This window comes from Zophobas morio, unplaced genomic scaffold, assembly GCF_036711695.1.
Source record: "Zophobas morio isolate AGI-343-1 ecotype UQ-CSIRO unplaced genomic scaffold, CSIRO_AGI_Zmor_V1 ptg000022l, whole genome shotgun sequence".
NCBI classification, from domain to species: Eukaryota; Metazoa; Arthropoda; class Insecta; order Coleoptera; family Tenebrionidae; genus Zophobas; species Zophobas morio.
Window position 1 is genome coordinate 9469857 of NW_026972127.1, and position 20984 is coordinate 9490840.

A 20984-nucleotide genomic window follows, 5' to 3' on the forward strand; every position below is an offset into this window, starting at 1 on the left:
TTCTGCAGGAAATTTGCATGAAAAAATATTCCCTGTCATCGGGAAGAGGAATATTCTCTAAACTACGAACTTTTCTTCAAAAAAGAGGATGCTTTCAAAGAAATGATGCAGTATTTGGGGGGTGAAACCACATTATGAACCGTCTCATAAATGAGTTTTATGACATCGAATCTTTTTGCGCCCTTCCAAAACATCCTTGACCGTAAAAATTCACTTACGATTCTACGCATACAATAACTCTTTCTAGCAAGTGAAAAAATAGGGTGCTAATCTAATCTAATCTAATCTAACATATTCTTTTTCACAATTGAAAACAATACCTCTACATACTGACGTTCTAAAAATGTCGGGTCTAGCCACACAAATTTGTGAAGCTCGCGACGTAGATTAAGATAATGGAACCGAAATAAAATATTCTGAATATATCGCAAAAATGCCAAACGAATATTCGCGCTCGTAGGTGCCACGCATTCTCGTTCTCGGCACACACCTCCATCCCTCATTCCGTGTCAATTATCAGATTTAATAAACGTTTCCCGCGGTCTCGGAAAGTCCTCCATCGCTGAGTCATTTTTTATTCATGGGCGTCTCGTCTGCGATTCCATTTGACGTCGACATAAAAGGGGAAACCTTTGTCATCGCGACAAGAGGAAGTGCAATTTTGCACATCAGAGCAAACACTTCCACGTAGCGAGCGCCGACCTCCCCCTTCGGGCCAGGACCCTCTTGTCGTCTTCGCACATTACGAGGACGTCGGCGACGAGTTATCGGACCGAGGTAGCGGCCATTGGTCCAGTGACTCGGTGCGCCGCTACGCCATTGGGGCCCGAAGGGCTTTCACGCACACATACGGAAGAAGTTGGCGTCGCATCGGCGGCGGCGTCTGTGGCGACGACGCCATCCGATATCGACCGGAACAGGCCCCGTGCGGCGTCGCAAACCAGCGCCGCCACCACACCTGCTCTCCCGTCTCTCACACACACATTCACAGTGCGTCGATCCCCCGTTTCGCGAGCACCGGAACCTCTTCATCACGACCTTCGGCGACGTCGACGTCGTCGTCCGCCGGTTTAGTGCTGCACGTTGACTCTGTGAAGAAGGGATAAGAAGAAGCCGCCAAGATGCTCATCGGACTAGTCAGGGAGTCGGTGATGCAGTGCTTCTGCCATACGTGCCGGGCCCCGATTCCTGCGGCCGGTGAGTATTGGGGAGTTTTTGGAACCCCAAGGTATCGATTTCGCATTAACACCATCGGCGAAATTGATGCTTCGGGGGTGACGGCGATTAGGTTCAAGTGGTGAACTCTTGAAGGAGTCGAATCTTGAGGCTAACCGACCGCCACTTTGGTAAGGTCTCGTATGGTGATGTTGGTGCAGGATTCAATTCTTGTCGATGATGTCCTTGATTGATTTTGCGTCCTGTGGGGATTGGTCGGGACTGGAGGATTTCATCTCCACGTAAGCGTGTCTGAATTGAGGTGAAGACCTTTTATTACTGGCAACAGCCGCTGCAGATGCCGCCTTAATAAAAATTTACGTTTTTATATGGTCGCTCCTCGAAGGAAACTCCCCGAAAATTGGCCTTCATAAATCAGTTGAATCGTTGTTTGCCCGAGGGTTACAGGGTCCTGAAAAGTCTACAACATGAATCGCGTTATTGATCATCCGTCGTAAATAGCTATTGCATGGCAGGAACCGTACCGACGTCTAATTACAACGTTCTTTCCTCACTTCGATTTCGTCTCGAATCGAAGGAAAAAATCCGCCAGACCGAAAGTCAAAGTCTATGACTCTCCGACACGAACCTCTAGACCTTTTTATGCCTTCATGCAGCAGTAATGATTTTCCATCTATTACCACAGACTTAACCATATAACTTTTAGGGAGACATAATTCAACAGTCAAGTAGTCTTTATTCGCATTTTTATCGATGGCCGCCATCAAACCCCTTTATAATTCAATAAAACCCTTACGACCCCCTCCTCCTGGGTTTCCTGTGAGAATTCCATCATTTCGGAACCCATTATGAATCACAGTTGGCCGAGTATGTAACAAGTGCTTTCCCAGTTGGAGCTCTCCGCCTAATGCGAAAACTTTCGTCCCAGTAACTCCCGTCCCCTCCAGGAGATTTAGCCGCCGCCGGTGTGCTCCCGGAGGCGGCGGTTTATTGCCCGATTAATGGATACGGTGGAACCACAGCCCGGTAACCCGGAATTCCCCCGGTCTGCGTCGGATGAGTCATCGTTCTCCCACTGTTGCTGGGGAGAAAGCAGAACGGGAGAACTCGATAGCGACGCGCTGCCGGGGGGCGGGGGGCGATGGAGTAGACGGGAAAAGGGCAAAATGTGCCCCGACTGGCACACGCCCGACGCGTCGGCTTGTCCGATGCGTGTGTTTGTCGGGACGGGGAGGAACTCCCCGGAAAGCCAGACGTTCCGGAGATAATTGGGATTACCGAGGGACGTACAGGTGTTTTGATAAGGGAACGGAGGGCTATTTAGTTTAATTGCGCCAGTTCGTGGGGCATTTACGTAATAAGGGAGCATACGTTTTGAAGAATCTCGGGTTTTACGGGCGCCGGAAACGTCCTCGGAGGAATTTCATTTAGCGTGGAGAAGTTTGCGACAATGTAAGCGGCCAGATGGGAACGAATCTATGCCGGAACGGCTTTTTAAAGTCGGCGGGGTTTACTTTAAATAATGGTATACAGCACGTTTCGCGTTGGTTTTTCTACGACCGTGACAAGTGTTTGGAGCTCTCTGTTTCGTCTCTTAATTTGTTTGAACTTGACGGTATTATTATTTTTTTGTTTTAATCAATTTTTAATCCGATCGGTTCTTTCATCATACGGTAATCTTAGACCCGTTTTGCGAAGAAAGCAGTGACCGGTGTAGGCCAAGCAGTAACCATTGTTGATTATAGAGGTTTTGCGAGTCACGAACAGTGTAACAGATGACAGACGAATACTAGTTAAGAGATTCTGAATCTATGGATTAATATTTCTGGTATTAAACAATGCCTAGGACATCTGGGCGTCTAATGCAGGCAATATTTCACACAAAAATTTTTGGCCAAGTATTTCCAGTTCCCATTGAATTCATGTCCAGCTCTAAGCGTGAATAAACTATTGAATTTGGGGACACTTATCTAATAAAGAACACAAAGAGTATTGTCTTGTAATGACGAGTGATACAGTATTATCTAGCATATGTGCGTGACAAACAATATATACATTTGTGTACATCCCTGAAATAAACGATGTGTAGATGACATTTAAAAACTGCTCTAATTCAGAACCATGAATGGTTTTTTATATTCAAAGGAAGTGTTTGTTGCCCAAAATAGAGACTATTTGAAAATTAACAATGTATAGACCTTTAATCAGCCGATAAACTTAAAACCCTTTTCAAAGGGTTGAACGACCTAGGGTTAATAAATATTATGATTAAACTAGGACAGGAATTTCGGGCTGGATTCATTAAGGATCAATGACATTTTAAACAGTCTAAAAATTCTTCAAACAACGAAGGTATTTTTTATTAAAATAAGTTTCTACACCTTCACACAGTGTAGACCCTCAAAATCAGTTTCAATTTCACTGCTGACAAAAGCGTCGTGAGTAACTAGAGCAGATATTTAAAAATCACTCAGTGTGTACAAAATGCATAAGTACTCTTTTGTTCTTTGTTACATCAAGAAAACTTTGATTCTGGTGCATATTAATTAGATGCAGAAGCTATCCATGACTCATCCGACGCTCTTGAGCATTTCGGATCTATGACGGGGTGGAAAATTTGCGTGACGACTTTGACAAAAACGCCGGATTTGTCGCAGTCGGCAAAACATGTTCGAGGATAAAACGTATAATCGTTTGTTTGACATTCGAAACCAGTTGAGCTGCCATTATACGGCTTCTTCGCAAAGCGATCCCTTCTGTTTGCCCGAATTGCGGTTTTATGGCGGAGTTTCAGGTTTCGCACTGGCGTAATTAAAACGTTCGTTGTTTGGAAGGTTTTAATCTCCAATCCTTGATTGTGGGTCTATTTCGGTTCTGGATCAATCGATGGCTTCGGTTTTGTTGGCCATCCTGATTAAATAGGTGACGAGTTCCTCGCCGAACCTATCCGTCGTGGTTAAGATTGCGATTGACTTCCTAAGATTGATCGTTGAACGTGGTAAAAGGCAATTTGATGAAGTGATAAATCACTGTCGGTGTACGATTTTCACGAAGGTCACTTTAATTCCGCTTTCGACGGATCTTCGCCTAGAAGAAAGGAGACAATGGATGGGAACAATGATGGTGTAGGACTGCGTTGACAGATAAACGGCTAGCAACAAAGGTCGGAGGCGAAAATTTCGCCAAACTTTCCGTAATAGCGAAAATTAGTCTGTGTTTATCAACGCTGGTAGTAACTCGATAGTTGGAAGTGACCTACATTAAGGTCGGTTTTGTGTTGTTTTGCCCCGGGAACATCAAACTGACATTTGATACAGCCGGGCTTAATTAGGCTGATTCTTAAACATTGATTTCGTTCCGAAACAACTAATTGACGCCTGGGGTATTTGTTTTACTGTAGAAACAAGTCTTCGAAGCTAATTCTAGAACGGTTTTCTATTTTTGGTTTTTTTCCTTACTGTACCTCGGGGATTGGAGATCGAGTCCGCACCATACAGACTTTGCCAAGGTTGCGTCCGCGATTGAACAAACCTGACCGAAAGTTTCCTTTTCAGTACATAGAAGACAATTGCCAATTACAAAAGTAAAAACGAAACCAAGGACTAACCAGCCGAAGCGAGTTCAGTTCGTCAGTAAGTATGCGATGTGTCAAGTCAACAATGTATTCCTTGCAATAAACGCTTGTTTCTTTTTTATGTGTGTTTTTTGCTTTGTTTATTTAATGTATGTTAATTTGAGGCGACCCGATTGTCATGCACGCTTTTTCGCCGCAGCTTTCTAGACATGCGAAATCAAAATTAGGTAACTATATCTGGTTCAGATCTCGCCGATTGCGTACGCAAATAACATAATTGATTTTATCGTAAACGGCAATCTCGGAATACGGCTCGTCCTGGAAGTTTTAAGAGCAAGTTCGATTATGCACGTTTTATGAGGTGCATGTGGCATCTTGCCATTTGTAGCACTTCCGCTGAAGCCCGTCGAAGCCTCCTCTAATCCTATTTGGTGCAATGCGGATAAATCGAGATTTTTCGTTGCGAGTGACGTCATAGATATAGTGAAGTGATTTATACATCTCGGGGTTAGGTTTATAAATGGTGTTCATTTAACTTCGGTTGAATCTTTATCGGGGGTTATTCTTGACTTACTTTCGGGTCGTGTTATCAGACTAGACGCTTTTTTGGCAGATTAGGGCCGTGGCACAATGGCCCGGAAAGGATTGTTTTCGATTAGGCGAGAATATATTTTTTTCGGGAAAGAACGAACGAAGGGATTGCATTTATTGCTTCCGTTAGATGTACGAATTTGATGATGAAGGAGAAACACGAAAGATCAAAAGTTCAGGACTATTCCTGTTTCCACCTGTCGAGAAGGTTTCGGGGTTGTACTGACGTTTCATTTCCTAATGGACGAGACACGTAATATATCAGCTTGTTAAGTTAGGGTTTCATTTGGTGTTCAGTTGGAGAAGCCGCCGCAATATGAGCTGCGCAGCTTTGCAGTGACAGCCTTGTATTAATTAAGGACATTAGGATTTTAATTAATAACCGAGAAGGATTAAATTGTTGGAGAGGGGTCTCACATAATGCTGATGCGGGTCTTGTCCGACCGAAAATGATAATTGTCCGTGTTTTTCGGGGAAAAGGGCGGCTTTTCATGCGGGTACGGTTTTTGCATCCTGGATGGCTGCACATTTGCACCCACTTCATTTGAGGGTGAAAAATCGCGAAAAAGAAAAATTTCATCCGACGATAAAAGGTCGGAATGGATGTGAGCTTTAATGAAGCTTGCTTTTTGTGTGTGTTTTGCATTTAGAGATTCGCTGCAAATAGGAAGCATTTATTTTGTCTGACTCATCTGAATTGCGTTGCGAAGTTCACTTACCTTCACTACAATTGCAGAAACATTTATCATGTTCATGAGCTCATGGTTAAATAATGAGTGCTAAAATTAGAAGATAGGAACGTAAAGTTCTGGTTCTATTTTTAGAGTTCTTGTTTGACCAGATTTTGTTATTAATTATTTCGTTGGATTGATACGAAGGTGTGGTCTTCCAGAGGTCCGACTACAGTTAAAGATCGACAGGAAGTTATACTTTCTTGTATTTCTTTTATTCCAAATCGTTAAAAAATGGGTCGAAGATTTTTGACAGGACTTCCCTCGCTCGTGAAGTACCCAATAAATCCCGTTTCTTTGAAAAATTATAAAAAAATTTAGCGATTTTTGCTTTCTGATAACCTCTACAAAGCTAAAACCAGTGCCGTAAATAACACTCCCGCAGTTTATTTGACTAAAATTTTTCAGTTCTTCAATTTTTCGTCTTTTTTGTTTTTTAAGTTTTTTGATTTGCAATTTTTCGAGTTTTCAAATTCAAATTTTCCAGTTTTTCAATTTTCCAACTTCTTAATTTTTCAATTTTTAGACTTTCCAGTTTTTCGATTTAAAAGCTGTTTTCAAATCCAATTTTTTCAATTTTTCGTTTCCTCAGTTTTTCGATTTGCAGTTTTTCATATTTTTTTTTTGGTTTCTTCAACTTTACGAGATGTAATTCGAGTCTTCAGTTTTAAATTTTCCAGTTTTTCGATTTGCTAACTTTTAGATTTCACGAGTTTTCAATTTTTCGATTTTTTAATTTTTCATTTCTTCAATTTGTCGTTATTTGTTTATTATTTTCTTTATTTTTTCAATACGAAATTGTTCCATTTTTCGATTTTTCAACTTTTAGATTTTCTATTCTTTCGTTTTTTCAATTTTAGGTTTTTCAGTTTCTCTTTTTGCATTTTTCTTATTTTTTTTATTTTTTTAAATATGTAGTAATATTTATAAGTTTTAAAATTTTTCGCCTTTTCAATTTTACGATTTTTATTTTTCCATATTTCAATTATTAGATTATAAAACTTTCATTTATTCAATTTTTAATTTTTGAATTTCTGAATATTTAACTTTTCAATTCTTCCATCTTTCATTGTTACAGTTTTTCGACTTTACAATTTTTACGGCTTTTCAAATTTTCAATTCGATTCGTTTTTCCTTCTTTTTAATTTTTCAATTTATTAATTTTTTTCGATTTTTAAGTTTAAGTTTTAGCTTTCAATGTTTCAATCTTTCGTTTCATCGGATCATCGAATTTTCAATTTTTCTATTTTACATTTCGTCGATTTTTTAGTTTCTCTTTTTTTCCGTTGTTCGATTTTTCAATTTTTTCTGATTTATTTTTTAATTATTCGATTTTTCAACTTTTCGAACCAAAAAATGGAAAAATCTCAAAAATTGTAAAAGTGACAAATCAAAAACTAAATTACGAACAAGCATAATATGAAATCTTTAAAAAATAAAAAAATGGGAAATCAGGAACTTTAAAAATGGGGGAAACGAAAGATACAAAACTCGAAAAATTAAAAATTGGAACCTTCAAAATCGAAAAAATGCAAAATCGACAAAAAAAAAACGAAAAATTGTAAAATCGAAATATTGAAAATTAAATCGGAAAGTTAGATATTTGCGAAATCCAAAAATGGCAAATTTAAAAATTGGAAAATCGAGGGAATTGCAAAATCAAATATTGAAAATGTGAAAAATTTAATAACGAAAAATAATAAATCAAAAGAATGAAAACATAGGAAATGAAAAATAAATATCAATAGCTTGAAAAAATTGGGGAAACGAATGTTGAAAAATTGAGAAATGAAAAAATGTAAGTTCCAAAAATTGCAAAATTGCAAATCGAAAAATTGAAGAAACGAAAAATTGAAAAATTGGAAATTAAATAAATTAAGGTTAAACGGACAATTTGAAAGTGAAATACTAAAAAATGGAAGAATTGGAAAAATAAAGAAAGTGAAAAAACGAATATGTGATATCAAGAAAGTTGTCGAACGTAAATCCAGATTTTCCAAAAATTGAAAAATTTGCTTTTATATTTTTTTATGATAATCATTTTAAATTAACATAAGGATATGTATGTAATGTTAAAGTAAATGTAAGCATAAGCAGAAGCATACTATGCGTTTGTTTCAAGTGAGTTTTTCCATTAAAAAATTTTTTTATGACGTCATTACCATTTTTGCAAAGACATATCAATTTGGATAAATGCAATTTAATAGTGATTACAGTACTGCATTCCAAAATTTTCGGGAAAATTGAGTGTAATTTAATCCATACAAAAAACTCATTTATTAATTTTTAGAGTCACCTTGTATAAGTATTTCTAAAATTTATTAGTGTATTGATAAACCACAATTGTAGAGTCATAATATTTTGCATATTTAAGAGAGGCAAAATTCTGAGATGACGTCATCAATTTTTTGGAAGGGGTAAATCAATAAATTTTGATGAACGATTTACCATGATTACGATCACTTGAAAACGTTTGCAAGACTTCAGACCATTCGATATTGTAGTTTCAAAGTTAAATTGCAAAATGTTGAATTTTTTTCAAAAAATTTTGGATGTCTATTGTAAAAACCGAACACGGATTCATAAACCGCATGTGAAGGAGTACCTTATTTTATAAAATTGAAATAATATTTACTAATGTAAATTGGTGGAGATGTTTATCCAAATTTTGGTTAGCATTTTACCATACACATACAGTTTTACAACAGATAGACAGACAGACGGACGGAAATGGGAGACCTATTTTTTCGTACTCCAAGGGTCACGAAACGTCGAGAAAACATGAAAGCTTACGCTCAGGAAGTAAAAATAATTTCCATCAAAGTCCATTGTTGAATTTTTGGTCATAGAGCGATTCTTGGTTCAATAAATACGCTTTTGAAAAAATAATTGGTAAAAATAGTAGGAGTATAATATTATCCTAGTTACATACACATAGCCAGTAAGTAACACCAAGAACACGATCCGTACATGTATTTTTGCACGGATTAAAATTAGTAGAAAAGTAGTGATTATATCACGACGTCCAATTGTCGATATCTCAGTTGTAGTGAAATTTTTGATTTATTTTAAGAATATCAGGTAGACGGTAAAACGCTTATCAGAATTTGCCTCTTCATCCCCATTAAAAATGTGACGACGTCATCTCAAAATTTTGCGAAATAGATCTCATTTAATTTTATTGATATTCACTTCATCTAACGATTTCAAGTGCAAGTTCTGATTAAAATTAAAAATTCCCGACTCTCGAAAATAAATTTCCTTTGAATTTATACCGTCAATAAAAAGAAAAAGAAACAGCGCATAAACAGAACCAACAAGGAAGTTTTACAGGAGTTATGAAAAAAGCCTAGATCATAAAACCGTCATAAAATAGAATTCAGGTGATTCAACATAACGGCTACAAAATAAGAGACATTATAGATTAATGAAACGAATACGAGGGCGGCAAGGTCAGATCAACATGTAATGTGGTGTGAACAACAAAGAAACAGGCTTTAAAACATAATTTATAAATGACGTTTTAAATGCCACTCCACATCAGTTTCCATTAAAGTTGTGTTCATTATTACAACCCGACTGAACTCGAATACTGTTTTCGGGAAACGAATTTTCACTGCGGTTTGTGCTAACAAGGTATATTTAAGTTTGCATGATAAAACAGTCGGAAATTATTGATGACGACGCCACGCACCAAAGATGGAATCGATTTAATTACGCCGTTGTTTTGAAGGCCACTGAAAACGGCAGAAAATAATAAATTTAACCCGACCAAATTTTTTATTTTTTTTTTTTTAACCACCCAAATTGTATTTCCGCTCCATATTTTCGGATTATTCATTTATTCATCGACACTATTTTTAAACACGAAAAACGCTTCCCGGTTGAAAAAACTCGCAGCTTTTAATTTTTGAGCGTGCTTTGCAAACACCCCCAAAAAGCCGTTCGTTTCATTAATCTCGTTGTCCCTGCCGAACCTAAACCGTTAAATCCGTTGTGGTTTTGTTCATTTGCGTCGTTTATTTCCAACTATAAATAATTGCGAGGTTTGCGTCGCCTGAAAGCTCTTTAGCCCGGATCGATGCCCCCTTTAATAAATTAGTTATTAACACGCCAATTAGCTCGAGTACACATAGATATGTTAATTCGGTCTTGGGTAATTTTCGCCACCACACACCGAATTGGAAATGAACAATTCACATTTATTCCAGCCGAGATAAATTCGCGATAAGACCGCGTTAAATTCGTATCTCTTCGTGTAATTATCCAGCCTCCTTACATCTGTTCCTTCGGGAGTTCTTTCCAATTTCATTGTTCTTTTTAAGACGGGGAGGTCTGCAAAAGGAGGAGGTTTCGGGGACGCGGCGTCACTGCAGCTTTAAAGTTCATTACGAATCAAGGCGCTGCAAAGTTTGCAGTTAGATAATTTTGAACTAGTTTCAATGTTTGTTTGTTCGTTTGCGAACTCGCCAAGATGAAGTTTCTTTAGGTGAAGTCTTTACACAGCACACTTTTGGAAAAAAAATCAAAATGAAGTAATAATTATTAGTTCTGAGATTTTTAAAGCACCTTCAATATTATGTAGAAAATTTTCTCTAAGGAGGGGTAAGAAAGTGACAGTCAGAGAGTTTTTGTTCAAACTAAATTAATTTTATTTAAAAAATCACATTTGTTGCTTTATATATTCCTTTTTTAATAAGTTTATCAAGAAATGCAGTTTGGACTTCGTCCCTTGAAACAATTTTGTTATTTACTTTAAACAATTTTATGCACGACAGAGATATAAGTTTAACTTATCTCATTCATTTCAGTTAGACAATGAGTCAGATTACCGCATTCCCATGACTGAGATAAGTCAAATTGCTTTCGCCTGTTACTAACACAAAGATTTTTTCCATTTATTTCATTTCCAAAGAATCTAACGTATAATCATTGTACACATGTGTTTACACAACTCGACGAACGCCTCGTTGAGCAGATATGACATTAGTAATAAAACTTACAACAGAAATAATGATTAATGGACACCCAATTCTTTTAATTTTCCCATTAGTACGCATCACTGGGAATCAGTAACTGAAATTATCGGACCGATTTTATGTATTGTAGGAATATCGTTTAGATGGTGAAACTCTAAGATAGTCATATACTTGTGGTTTACGAATCCGCCTTGATTTTTTTACCTTATTTTTTAAAGTAAAAACTCCAAATTTTGTAATAAATTTTATAATTTTTCAAAGAAGCGAGATTTGTTGAACTACACTTTATAGAATTTATAGAAAAACTAAATATTCTACCTGAATTAATTACCTTAAAAGCATTAAAGTTTTGAACAAACAAGATGATTTTTCCCGAAACACTCATTTTCCAATCGCAAATATGGATGATACTTGATTAGTAGCAATTTAACAAACTTAAAACGTTTAAAATTGGGAAACTGAAAACTGGGATAACTTGGGTAAAGAACTTGACAAACTTGAAACCGTAGAAAAACTAAGACATGAAAAGCTTGACAATCTTGAAGTCCTTACAAAATTTAGTAACCTTGTATATTTGACAAACTTGGAAAGTTCTAGACATTGAAAACACTTTAGTAGCAATTTAAAAACTTAAAACGTTTGAAAACAGGAAAATTCTACAAATTTGAACAACTTGATAAACTTCAGAGAAAGTCTAGTCTTTTGATCGCCACAGTGAGTTTCATCATCGATCATTAAATATAAAACTTAAAACGTTTGTGAATTCGAAAACTCTGAAAACTTAGACAACTTGGGCAAATTAAGAAACTTAAAAAACTTTGTAAACTTCAGAAATTTCCGTTTATTCATTGCCATATAGTTATGTAGCAATTTAATTAAACTTTAGAAACAAATGTAGCATCAGAAAAACTCAAGACATTTGAATAACTTGAAAAATTTGAAACCGTAAAAAACCGATACTTGAAAAGACTGACAATCTTGAAAACTTCAGAAAAAATATGTGTTTTACAAACTTGGGAAATTTTAGAAATTCAACCAGCTTTAGTTGAAATTTTATAAGCTTAAAAGGCTTGGAAATTGGAAAATTTTAAAAACTTGAGCAAAAAAACTTGATAACTTCACGACACTTCTTTTTCAAAATGATTTTAATCATCAATCAATGAATATAATAACATGTAAAAACTTACTGGAGGAACTTGGGAAACTTAAAAAAATTTAGAAATGTAGAAACGGGATGAACTCGAGACACTTGAAGAACTTAAAAAACTTTAGAAAATGCAGAAACTATATATTTAACAAAGTTGGGATACTTTGGGAATTTTAAAAACCATAGTAGCAATTTAATAAACTTAAAACGCCTGGAAATGCAACAATTCTAAAAACTTGAACAAATTAAGAAACTTGAAAAATTTGTAAACTTAAGAAATTTGATTAATTTCAGAAATTTTCGTTTTCTCATCACCAAAATGAGTTTTATCATTTATCAGTATTATGTTAACTATCAGAAATTTGCTTGAGGAACCCGGGAAAATTAAAAAAAATTATAAACTTAAGAAACGTGGAAAACTCGATATATTTGAAGAATTAGAAAAAGCTGGAACCGTAAAAAATCGAATCTTTAGAAATTTAAAGAGCCTTAGTTGAAATTTAATAAGTTTAAAACGCTTGAAAATTGGAAAAACCTGAGCAAACTAAAAAACTTGAACTTGCTACACTTCAGAAATTTCAGTCTTTTGATCACCAAAATGAGCTTGATCATCAAGCAGTGAATATAATAACATGTAAAAATTTGCTTGAGAAACTTGGGAAACTTAATGAACTGTAGAAATTTAATTTACTTGAGACATTTGAAAAATTTGAAACTGTAAAAAAGCTAAGACATGAAAACTTGATAATCTTGAAATCGTTAGAAAATTTAGTAACCTTGTATATTTGACTAACTTGGAAAACTCTATAAAAAAAAAATTAGTAGCAATTTAAAAAATTTTAAACGTTTGTAAATTGGAAAATTCTAAAAACTTTAACAACTTGAACAATTTAAGAAACATGAAAAACTTGATAAATTTCAAAAAATTCAGTCTTTTGATCGACAGAATGAGTTTCATTATTAATCAGTAATTGTAAAACTTAAAACGTTTAAAAATGGGGAAACTCTGGAAACTTGGACAACTTGGGTAAATTAAGAAACTTCAAAAACTTGATAAACTTCAGAAATTTCCGTTTTCTCATAGCCAAAATGAGTTTTATCATTCATCAGTAAACATGACAACATTTAAGACATTTGGTTGAGGAACGATACTTAAAAACTTTAGAAACGTAAGAAGTTTGACGAACTCGAGACATTTAAAGAATTTGAAAAAGTTGAAACCGTAAAAAACTTATACTTGAAAAAATTGACAATCTTGAAAACTTTTGAAAATTTGTATATTTTACAACCTTAAGAATCTTTCGAAATTTAACAGCTATAGTTGAAATTCAATACGTTTAAAAAGTTTGGAAATTGGAAAATTTTAAAAACCTGAACAAACTAAAAAACTTGATAAACTTCTAAAATTTCAGTCTTTTGATTGCTAAAATGAATTTGATCATCAGGCAGTGAATATAATAACATATGAAAGCTTGCTTGAGGAACCTGGCAAACTTAAAAAACTTTAGAAATAGAAGAAACCGGAGAAACTCGAGACACTTGAAGAACTTGAGACCATAAAAACCGATACTAAACTTGAAAAGCTTGACAATCTTGAAAACTGTAGAAAATTTAGAAACTTTATATATTTGACAAACTTGGGAAACTTGAGAAATTTAAAAAGTATAGTAGCAATTTAATACACTTAAAACGCTTGGAAATTCGAAAATTCTAAAAACTTGAGGAAATTAAGAAACTGAAAAACTTGATAAACTTCAGAAATTTCAGTCTGTTGATCGCCAAAATGAGTTTATCATGAATCGTTAAAAATAGTAACATGTAAAAACTTGTTTGAGGAACATTGGGAACTTGAACTTTAGTAATTTAAGAACCGTGAGGAACTCCAGACACTTAAAAAAGTGAAAAGTTGAAACCGTAAAAATCCGATACTTGAAAAGCTTGACAATATTGAAAATTTTAGAAAATTTGGAAGCTATATATTTCACAAACTTGAAAAAATTTAGAAAATTAAAAAACGTTAGTATCAATTTAATAAACTATAGAACGCTTGGAAAATTCTAAAAACTTGACCAAATTTAAAAAATTGATAATCTTAAAAATTTCAGTCCTTTTATCGCTAATATAAGTTTCATCAGTAAGTATAATAACATGTAAAATCTTGCTTGAGAAACTTGGGAAACTTAAGAAACGTGAGGAATTCGAGGCACTCGAAGAACTTGAAAAAATTGAAACGGTAAGAAACTGACACTGAAAATTTGGGAAAATTAAAAAAATTGTATATTTGACAAACTTGGGACTTTGAAAATGTAAAAAGCGTTAGTAGCAATTTAACAAACTAAAACACTTTGAAATTAAAAAATTTTAAAAACTTGACCAACTCGACCATATTAAGAAACTTGAAAAACTTGATAAATTTCAGAAATTTAAATCTTGATCGTCAAAATGAGTTTACCATTAAAGATTATGACAAAGATTTGTTTCTCGAACTTGGGAAACTTAAAAACGTCCAGAAAATTAATAAACGTGAGGAACTTCAGATACTTGAAAAAAGTTGAAAAACTCAATACTTGAAAAGCTTGAGAATTTTAAAAACTTTAGAAAATTTAGAAACTTCGCCTATTTGACAAATTTCAGAAACTTTAATAGCAATTTAATAAATTTAAAACGCTTTGAAATTGGAGAATTTTTAAAACTTAAGCAACCTGAGCGATAGTTAAAAAACTTGAAAAAGTGTATAAACTTCAGAAATTTCAATCTTCTGATCGTCAAAATGAGTCATCATAAATCAGTAAAATATAACTTGTGAAACTTTAGAAATTCCAAAAGCGTTAGTAGCAACTTAATCATTTTAAAACACTTGAAAATTTGAAAATTCTAAAAACTTTAACAAATTCAGAAACCTAAAAATTTTTATAAACTTCAGAAATTTTAGTTTTCTCGTCAAAGTGAGTTTTATGATTTACCAATAAATATGACATGTAAAAAATTTACTTTAGGAACTTGCGAAAGTTAAAGTCGTAAAAAAATGGGACTTGAAGTTTGACAGTTGTAAAAACTTTCGAAAATGTAGACATTTCTGGAAATTTTAGAAATTTAAAGAGCAATTTAACGAACTTAAAACGCTTGGAAATTGGAAAATTTTAGAAATTTGAAAAACTTGAGCAAACAAAAAACTTGATAAACTTCAAGTTCACTGGGTCAAATTTTCATTGAAACATATTTATATGCTTGATTAATATCGGTTTGATGACATTATGATGTTTAGATGACCTTCTGAAGAATAATGAGACAGTAGTTTGTGATAAAAACATAATAATGGTTATTTACGTTAAAAGCAGGGTAAGTGGATTATTACCTATAAGTTTTGAAGTTTACTCATACCATTCATTGTTATAGCCAATGCATTAGTTCCTGTTTAATAATAAAATTTTGTCCACCAAATCAGAATTTCATTAATGCCAATTTAAATAAATTAAAAAAAAGTTTAAAGTGTGTGAGATACATTATATTTATGATGCTGTAGTAGATAAAATAAATACAAAATGTGAATAATTTTTAAGAGTTATCAGGGAAAAACCTCAAGGCAAATTCATAAACCACCAATACAGGAGTATATTATTTTATACAACGGTATTGAAGTCTGTCGAACAACGAGCAATAATCAGTCTACCATTCCATCTGGAAGCTTTCCAATGCAACGTAAACTATTGACGTCTGTTATTGTAACAAAGAGAAATTAAATTTTAAGGCCCGACGGCGTCGTAGTGGATCAATAGTCCATAATTATGAGATAAGTGCACCTCATTGATATTCCAGCATGGAACAAATTCACATGAAAATCCGTAAAACTTCTATACCATTATTAGACTATTACTAGTAGAAGCAAGGACAAATAGGGTATCCTAAGATGTAGTTGGAAGACAAAATATGAGGTCATGGAAAAAAGAATCTTATTGTGTGGAATTTTTTCATTTAGCTTCAGTTAAAGCAACTATTAGAATAGCTTGTCATACTCACAAGTTTTAGATAGTATCAACATGACTTTTTTCCAGAAAAATGCGAAAATTGGTGACCACGAAGATGTGGTTTTCTAGTGAAATGACATTTTGACCTTCAAAAAATGTACAAAGTCAAATTGTATCAGTTTTGGGAAACAGTTGTTTTTTTCCAATGTTGAAAACACCTTCTACCGGCCACCGTAAATAACCGCCCCGACGCCGTTAAAAAACCCCGGCTTTAAATACCCTCCTCAGACCAAGAATAGCATAATTGCATCCTCCCTCCGGCCGTTCCGGCGTCGCCGCTATTTTTCATAAGCCTTCATCAACAATTGATGACCGTGCGGACGGCTCGTTGCCTAGGTCTTATCGATCTCCGTCGTCGGCGGCGCCCCGAAGTCTGTCTTGACGCCGCCATGTACACACTCACACACACAAATCCGCCCCTCAAGCAGACGCCCTCGACGTCGCGTCTCTGACGTCACCGGAAAAAAGGAAAGAGAAAGGAAAGGACTCTCTCCCGTCATCCGCAGCATCCGCATCACCTCACCTCGCAGTCTGAATGGGGTTGGGGCGCGGATTTCGGCGAGTGAAATTCGTCTGGCGCTGGGCTGGCGATCGATTTTCCGGTTTATTCGATGACCAGACGGGGAACACGGACGGGTTATGTTGACCAGGCTCGGTTCCATTGTCGGGAGAGGAAAAACCGGGACGTTTTTGGACGTAGGTCGGGGTCGACAACGATGTAGCGAGGGAGGAAAAACATGATGAATGGGGCTCGGGTTAGTCTTTTTCGAGGCTCGGGAGAGATGGCTTCCGGGGGTCGTGCTCGAATTCGGTGGGTTTTTGTAGTATTTCGCAAGTTTGCAGTTGACAGGGGTGGGGGAGGTATTTCGGGGCGGTGTTGGTGGGTTTTATTTTTTGGGTGTTGGGGAATGGGTAGAGGTGTGTCGTAACGTTTACTTTTCAGAATTTTTGTATGCAGATCGGCGGGTTTATGGCAAGTTTTATTGCTTACTAATGGCTGAAGCATAACAGATGTTGGGCTTAACAGTGCTATATGCATTTGAATGGGAGGCTATTATACGGCTTGGAAACTGGCTGTCGAATAAATTTAACTAATTTAAAACCTATTGTTTTTCGTCTGTGAAGTTATTAACTTTCGAACCATAAAGTCAGGCGTCGTTTTACACTGATAGTAGTCGAGGCGTAACGATGTTTTGCATACAAAAAAATATATAATTGTATAGATTTTAGATACTTGGACACTGAACTTTCAAAATTTTTCTGAAAATTTTGACTACTTCTTTCTATAAGGATAAGTACACTCCATATATACTCTTTAAACGAAAAAAACTCTTCCGCAGCTTTAAGCTTTGATATTCACTATGAAAATGAGCTCGGAGGAATCATTGTTGGAACACTTTACACGTTCGTTGAAAGCGTTACGGGTTTTTTTTTTGTAAAGCTCTTCATTGATTAAAGTAATATTTTCAGGTACTGTTACCTTTCAGGACGATCGTTTTTTACGACTTTAGTTTCTTGGAAATAGTTTTGACCCACTACTAAGTCCTTGTTCCTTGAACAGTTTTAGCTCGGGCACTTTTTTAAACCTTTTTTGGAGAAAGCTTGGACTATTTTTAGTGTATACTATAAATTTTCAATTACAGTAGACCTATTGTTGGATAACAAAATCCTCCGATAAATTAGAAGCTTTATTTTTCAGTAATCAATGTTCGTTGTTGTGGAAACGCTTGGACGTCACGGATTTTTTTTTTATTGAACGGTATTCATAATTTTATTTTATTCAAGAGACATGTTTCGTCAGAAATTCTTTTTTCGAATTCAAAAATAGTTTGAACTGAATGGATTAAAATATTTTTAAACACGTTAGGTCAGTTGGTCAAGGAAGTCAAATGATTATCTAAGATTCTTAGATATGCTAAAAATTGGATAACGAAATACAAGCTTTTGTCACAAATTAATGATCATTTTTGTGAAGAGACTGGACGTCATCTCAAAATGTGGCATAGATTTAAATTTTATAAAATAACTTACTTCTGCACTTCTAGTTTATGAATCCGTCTTGATTTTTTACCCTAGGCAGTGGCGGCTCCTCAGAGGAGGCAGGGGAGGCTGAGCCTCCTCTGTTTTTTGGAGCTGAGCTTCCTCTAATTTTTTCGATGAAAGAATTTGTATTTTTGTAGACATTTGTTACTTTTCAGGAAATTTTGTTTGATTTAATTTACTTTCATTATATATCAGGTTAAAATGTCGAAAAAAAATTATATTTGCGCCCTTACAATCATAATTCAGACCACTCCGCGTTTGGCTTCAGCAGTAGACGCTAGCCTCCGCCGAGAATGCATCTTGCTATTGAGACCGTAGACCTTGACGCATCGTCATTCAGTACTGCATTGGTTAAAATGCTGATCGGGGTGCCGCTTCAGGCCGCTAGCCTCCGGCTAGTTTCTCTCGTTTCAGATCAAGTCGCACGGATAATTTTATCTCTTTCTTATTAATTGGCGCCATCGGGTGTAAATAGGAAAAACATTGAGGTGGTTTCGCATGCTCCCTATTCAGTGGTGAGTGATGTAGTACCTACGTAAAGCCTAAAGTGTTTTTTGTATCATTTATTTGCATTTTATTTCTGATCGTTGAAAACAGTTGGTATTATCGGCATATTAATATTACTCATACTTAACGAGAATGAGCAACGAAAATAATTCAGTCTCATGTGCAGATACGTAAATTATCTATTAAAAAATTAATTTAGTAGCTTTGATTGTGATAAAAAGATAGCTATAAAACAAAAGGGAAGACCAACACCACCATTCACATTAATGGTAATGACAAGTAGAAAGCAAAACAGAGCATTTCATGAAAATAATTATAATAAAACTAAATAGTTAACGGCTTCGGTTTTAAGAAACAAATTATACTGTTGAAACTGTGTATTATTCACAAGTGATAAATCTTCCGTTTGGGATAAAACAGGCTATAGTAATTTACAAAATTTGTTAAGAGCTATAGAAAGGCATGAAAAATCACACCTACTACTTTAGATTCCTCTCGTAAGAGGGATATTGAGAACTATAACGAGAGAGTTGATGAAAATAGGGCAATTTTGAAAAGACTACTCGATGCAATAGTTTATTTATCTATCAACGCAGGAGTGTTCTTTTCGTGGCCATGAAAAAAAAATTAATCAGATAATGAAAGATATAAAAAGTAGTGCTTTTCAAATTTGAGCCTCCTCTGAAGAAAACCTCACGAGCCGCCACTGACCCTAGGCATCCAAATTTTGGAAAAAAATCAAAATTTTATAACAATATTTTACAATTTAACTTTGAAACTGCAGAAAAACGGATCTTGTGAAATCTTGCGAAATTTACCTATTTATGTCCCTCTCCAAACTTGAAGGCGTCATCTCAAAATTTTTGCCAGAAGTTTCATTTGATTTCATTTACACTCATATTGTTCGGTGATCAAATGTTCACTGGTATACTGTTGACCATTTGTTGAGTATACAGATACAATGCGAATTTAATTAACTAAATGTACGTGTACTTGAAATTTTGAACAATCATAATTTTTCTCAAACTTTCCTTCCTCTTTGAAACTGCGGTAAAATTTTTCCTGTGAATAAGCATTTAAATGTGAAAAATGAGTACGCATACAAAATTGTGACATCACTCGTTACACTCACGGTATTTTTGTATCTACAAAAATTTCATGACTTGATTATAAGGGTTAGTGACGATTGTGAAGTTACTGATGACTAACCGAGAAAAATGTGGTGGTTGTAATTGAGAGAATCCGCAGAAAAGAAATGGCGAAACATTTTATAGAAAATAGGAGAACATAAAAGTGTTTTATTTCTTTTTTAATGTACGTGCTACTGGTCTTATAAATATTTTTTTCTAGGGCAATACGAGTTTTAAACGTTTGGCTACACATTTAAATTTTAAGTACGTAGTTGACACAGGATTTTACGTCCTATGGTCATTTAGGATTTACTTGTTATTGTTTATTTACTTGTTTTTAAATTCACACCACAATTATACTTATATTATACTAGATTCAGACAGATATTATAAAAAATCAAATTAACAGATTTTTAAAAATTTCGCAAATTTTTTATTTTTATATTTTCAATTTTTAAAGTATAATAATAATAATAATAATAATTAAGGGCAATTTTTATGTGTTGTTTGTTAAAATACATCCATCAGTTTTATACCACTTTGCTTTCCTCAGTTCTTAAATTAAAAAAAATAGGTCTAAGGTTATTTAGACAGAACTTCCCTCATCCTTTAAATATTATCCAGGAAATCCAGTTTTCTCGAAAAAATTTTTTTTGATTTTGGGAAATTTTGTTTGTTTAAGGTAACCCCTATAAATAAAAAAATACGTAGATAAAACAAGTCGCAATTAAAAAAACAGTCATTTATGATGGGATTTGAACCCACAGATGTAAAGCAGAAGTCCGAGAATTAATCATTAATCTCCTCGACTACAAAGCATTTGAGATAGAAGCCGGATATCGTCAACATGAACCACGTGGTAAATATTGCACAAAAAAAATTTTGTAAACTAATTGTGATGTGATGAAAATCAGGCGGATTCATAAACCACGAGTACAGTAACATATTATTTCATAAAATTTAGATAACTTAACTACGCAAACTGATGAGGGGGCGTGATCAAATTGTTGATGGGGATGATTGGACGAATTTTAGCTAGCGTTTTACCATCTACTGTTGATTCAAAAATTAAAAAACTACC

The 20984-nt window shown here is 34.8% G+C and overlaps 1 protein-coding gene across 3 annotated transcripts in view; it reads left to right on the plus strand.

Annotated features, from left to right (window-relative positions):
• The window catches only part of Stai (stathmin), a 59848-nt gene that overhangs the window by 14124 nt on the left and 24740 nt on the right, over positions 1–20984 (plus strand). The window contains exons 1-2 of one of the 3 annotated variants that reach the window (XM_064061988.1): positions 975–1197; positions 4731–4808. The exons of 1 other annotated variant lie outside the window; for it this stretch is intronic. In XM_064061988.1, coding sequence (XP_063918058.1) covers positions 1122–1197; positions 4731–4808 — 154 coding nt within the window. In that variant the 5' untranslated portion in view covers positions 975–1121. Of the gene's footprint in view, positions 1–974; positions 1198–4730; positions 4809–20984 lie in introns of those variants that run through there. One more of the 3 variants, XM_064061985.1, reaches the window with a different exon arrangement.